This window comes from Scardinius erythrophthalmus, assembly GCF_964197995.2.
Source record: "Scardinius erythrophthalmus genome assembly, chromosome: 17".
Lineage (NCBI taxonomy): Eukaryota > Metazoa > Chordata > Actinopteri > Cypriniformes > Leuciscidae > Scardinius > Scardinius erythrophthalmus.
In genome coordinates, this window is record NC_138237.1 from 598872 (window position 1) to 602534 (window position 3663).

Genomic DNA, 3663 nt, shown 5'->3' on the forward strand with positions numbered 1-3663 from the left:
ATGCAGACGGACAGACACACACAGACAGTCGGACACACATGCAGACGGACAGACATGCAGACGGACAGACACACACAGACAGTCGGACACACATACAGACGGACACACATACAGTCGGACACACATACAGACGGACACACACACAGACAGTCGGACACACATGCAGACGGACAGACATGCAGACGGACAGACACACACAGACAGTCGGACACACATGCAGACGGACAGACATGCAGACGGACAGACACACACAGACAGTCGGACACACATGCAGACGGACAGACATGCAGACGGACAGACACACACAGACAGTCGGACACACATGCAGACGGACAGACATACAGACGGACAGACACACACAGACAGTCGGACACACATACAGACGGACAGACATGCAGACGGACAGACACACACAGACAGTCGGACACACATGCAGACGGACACACAGACAGTCGGACACACATGCAGACGGACAGACATGCAGACGGACAGACACACACAGACAGTCGGACACACATGCAGACAGACAGACATGCAGACGGACAGACACACACAGACAGTCGGACACACATGCAGACGGACAGACATGCAGACGGACAGACACACACAGACAGTCGGACACACATACAGACGGACAGACATGCAGACGGACAGACACACACAGACAGTCGGACACACATACAGACGGACACACATACAGTCGGACACACATACAGACGGACACACACACAGTCGGACACACATACAGACGGACACACATACAGTCGGACACACATACAGACGGACACACACACAGACAGTCGGACACACATACAGACGGACACATGCAACACCGAGCGCTCAGTCGCTATTAGTGTGACGAAACTAATGCATTATTATTATTAGTGGAAGATTGACTGGTTACGCATCTAAAGAGAAGGATGATGGGATACTAACGCCATTTCATCTGAAAGAGGAGCTCATGCTGGAGTTTCTGAGTTTAATTTCATGCTCGTTAAATGTGTTTTTCTGTCGCTCATGCAGTGCAGACAGTTGCTGATATAAAGGACCATTCGGACTGATTTGCAGAGATAAAACGAGCGATGTTGGCGGTTTCAGATGAACTTTATGCTGGTGTGTGACGGATGTGAACGCACCTTCACGGGAACGTTCTAGACTTTAATAAGATGAAAATTTTGAGATTGAATTTTTTTTATTGTGCAAGCACTGTAAAAACATTGATATACAATGGCAAGAACTACAGGTGCCTTCATACAAAAACATCTTCACATGCAAAAGAAAAACAATCCTTTTCAAATGTACATAATGAAGGAACGGTTACAGAAAGACACGTGTGGCCAGACATTCAACAAAGAGACTAAAAGAAGAGCATCAATCCGTCCTTCATTTCCCAACAGGATTTAAAATACAAAAACAACATGACATTTAAAAAAAGGTGAATTGCAACACATTTATAAAAACCCATCATAAAATTTGAGTAGAAGTTCCCTCAAACAAACACCGAGCGCTCAGTCGTTATTAGTGTGACGAAACTAATGCATTATTATTATTAGTGGAAGATTGACTGGTTACGCATCTAAAGAGAGGGATGATGGGATACTAACGCCATTTCATCTGAAAGAGGAGCTCATGCTGGAGTTTCTGAAGGAAGCCACACGTCGGATGAACACACACTCTGGATCAGGGAAATCCTGCATGAAGCTTTGATTCGCTCACGGATGAACCGGAGAATCCCCAACAATCCGCAGTCAGGATTTTGTTCATTCGGGAAAGATACGTGATCAAGTATTAAACAAAACAGAGACAGTAAACAATCACTGATATAAATACAGCCGTATAAAGTCCATCAAACACTGTGGATGTGATGAATCTTTTGTTCTCTTCAGTATTTATACTGTAGTAATTAAGATCAGAGTTCTGGAGTGTTCCTGGAGTCCCGTCTGCAGTGTGTGTGAGTGTGTTGGTCTTTATAAGCGTTCAACAGTAAACACAGTCACTCACACACATACACACAATCTCTCACACTCGTCTACCTGAGAGACGGTAAGACCAAACGCTCAATCACACAAAGGCAAACGATGGATCCCACCCGGGTCGGATGGGCGGCACTGCTGTCAGTCATCAGGCTGGGGGCGGGCCTGAGAGGCGGGGCCTGAGGGTGTGGAGCCTGGGGGTGTGGCTACAAGCCTTCCTGCAGTTCTTTAGCTTTAATGAGGATGGCATGAACATCAGAGATGGGATAATCCTGAAAAACAGCAGATAGAGGGGAGGTTAGAGGGCGATATTAGCCTGTGTGTGTGTGTGTGTGTGTGTGTTTGTTTGTGTGTGTGTGTGTGTGTGTTACCTGCAGCAATCTCATATTGGTTGTAAAGTCTCCAGCCAGTAACTGATCTCGAATCAATCTGCAAAAACACAAAGACTTAAAGCACAGAGGAAAAAACAGCCAATGTGAACTAACTGAGGGCAAGTTAGTCCGTGTTATACAGTCCAGGGGTCTCATTTATAAAGCGTGCGTACGCACAAAACGGGGCTGGAAACGTACGTACGCCAGTTCCCACGCAAAGATTGTGATCTATAAAAAACAAACTTGACGGGAGAATGTGCGCACCTTTAAGCAAACTTTGAGCCGTGTGCATACGCACATTCTGGAGACAAAGGGAATTGGCGACACCGATGGTGAGCTGGAGTCTTTAAGTGTCTTTTTGGTCACTTTTAGACAGAAAATCTAAAGAAAATTGAACATATACAGAAAGATAATACAAATATAATTTCACTCACCAAGCCTGTCACTTGAAGCAAATATCCATCCCTTCTTAAATGTCCGCGCCAGCGAGCGCGTTGGGTCGTTTAGTGAAACTGACGCAAATAACAGTTTAAATAAATAAAATAATGATTTAAACTGTTTTACTTCTGATATAAACATTTAGATTAAATATGCCATTCAAATTAATGGAGTTAAGCACTTAAACATGAAATCATTACTGAGAAGTTACAACATTTTTATATTCAAATTCAGTCAATAGAAATACTTGTTGTGGATGCGATGTTTTTGAACACTTTTCCTCTGGCGTGCTGTGTTTTAATGTTTTAACCACAGAGATTACTGCTTATCATGATAATACCAGACTGTCTGAGAAAATAGTTTCGTGCAAATAATGCCCAAGGCCTATCTGTTTCCATTAAAAATATCAATTAAAAATACAGTTCGGCCAGTGGAAAAGATTGAGAAAAACTTTCTCTAAAAATGTATTTTACACTATTTGTTTTATGTATTCAAAAACAAGGCAAGGATAGGCAACTACTTGATTTTTATTAATGTAATGTGTCTTGTACCGTTAAACGTTATCGAGTGGATGAATAATCATATGCAAATGATATGCAGATGAGGATCTGCATAGTAAAACGAGGCGTTGTAAGCTCCATATATGGTTATTTCAGGGTGGAGAGCATGTGCGCACAATCTTCCGCTGACTGGGATTTATAAAGTGAATTCTGCGCAGGTTCTGCCGTACGAACGGTTTTATAAATCCGAATATTTTTTTGCGTACGCCATTTTTGGCTTTCGGGCGCACGTACACTTTTAGTAAGGTTCCTACACACAGCTTTATAAATGAGACCCCAGATCGTTTCACAGCAGTTTCACAGTAATAAACAGGAAAATAT

General features: G+C 43.2%; 1 protein-coding gene across 2 annotated transcripts in view; it reads right to left on the bottom strand.

The window, feature by feature from the left end:
• Positions 1 to 1176: 1176 nt before the first annotated feature.
• Positions 1177 to 3663, bottom strand: part of tbc1d13 (TBC1 domain family, member 13) — a 22659-nt gene continuing 20172 nt past the window's right edge. For both annotated transcript variants that reach the window (XM_081391593.1, XM_081391594.1), the window contains exons 11-12: positions 2345 to 2402; positions 1177 to 2245 (exon numbers count right to left, since the gene is read on the bottom strand). In XM_081391593.1, coding sequence (XP_081247719.1) covers positions 2180 to 2245; positions 2345 to 2402 — 124 coding nt within the window. In that variant the 3' untranslated portion in view covers positions 1177 to 2179. The remainder of the gene's footprint in view (positions 2246 to 2344; positions 2403 to 3663) is intronic.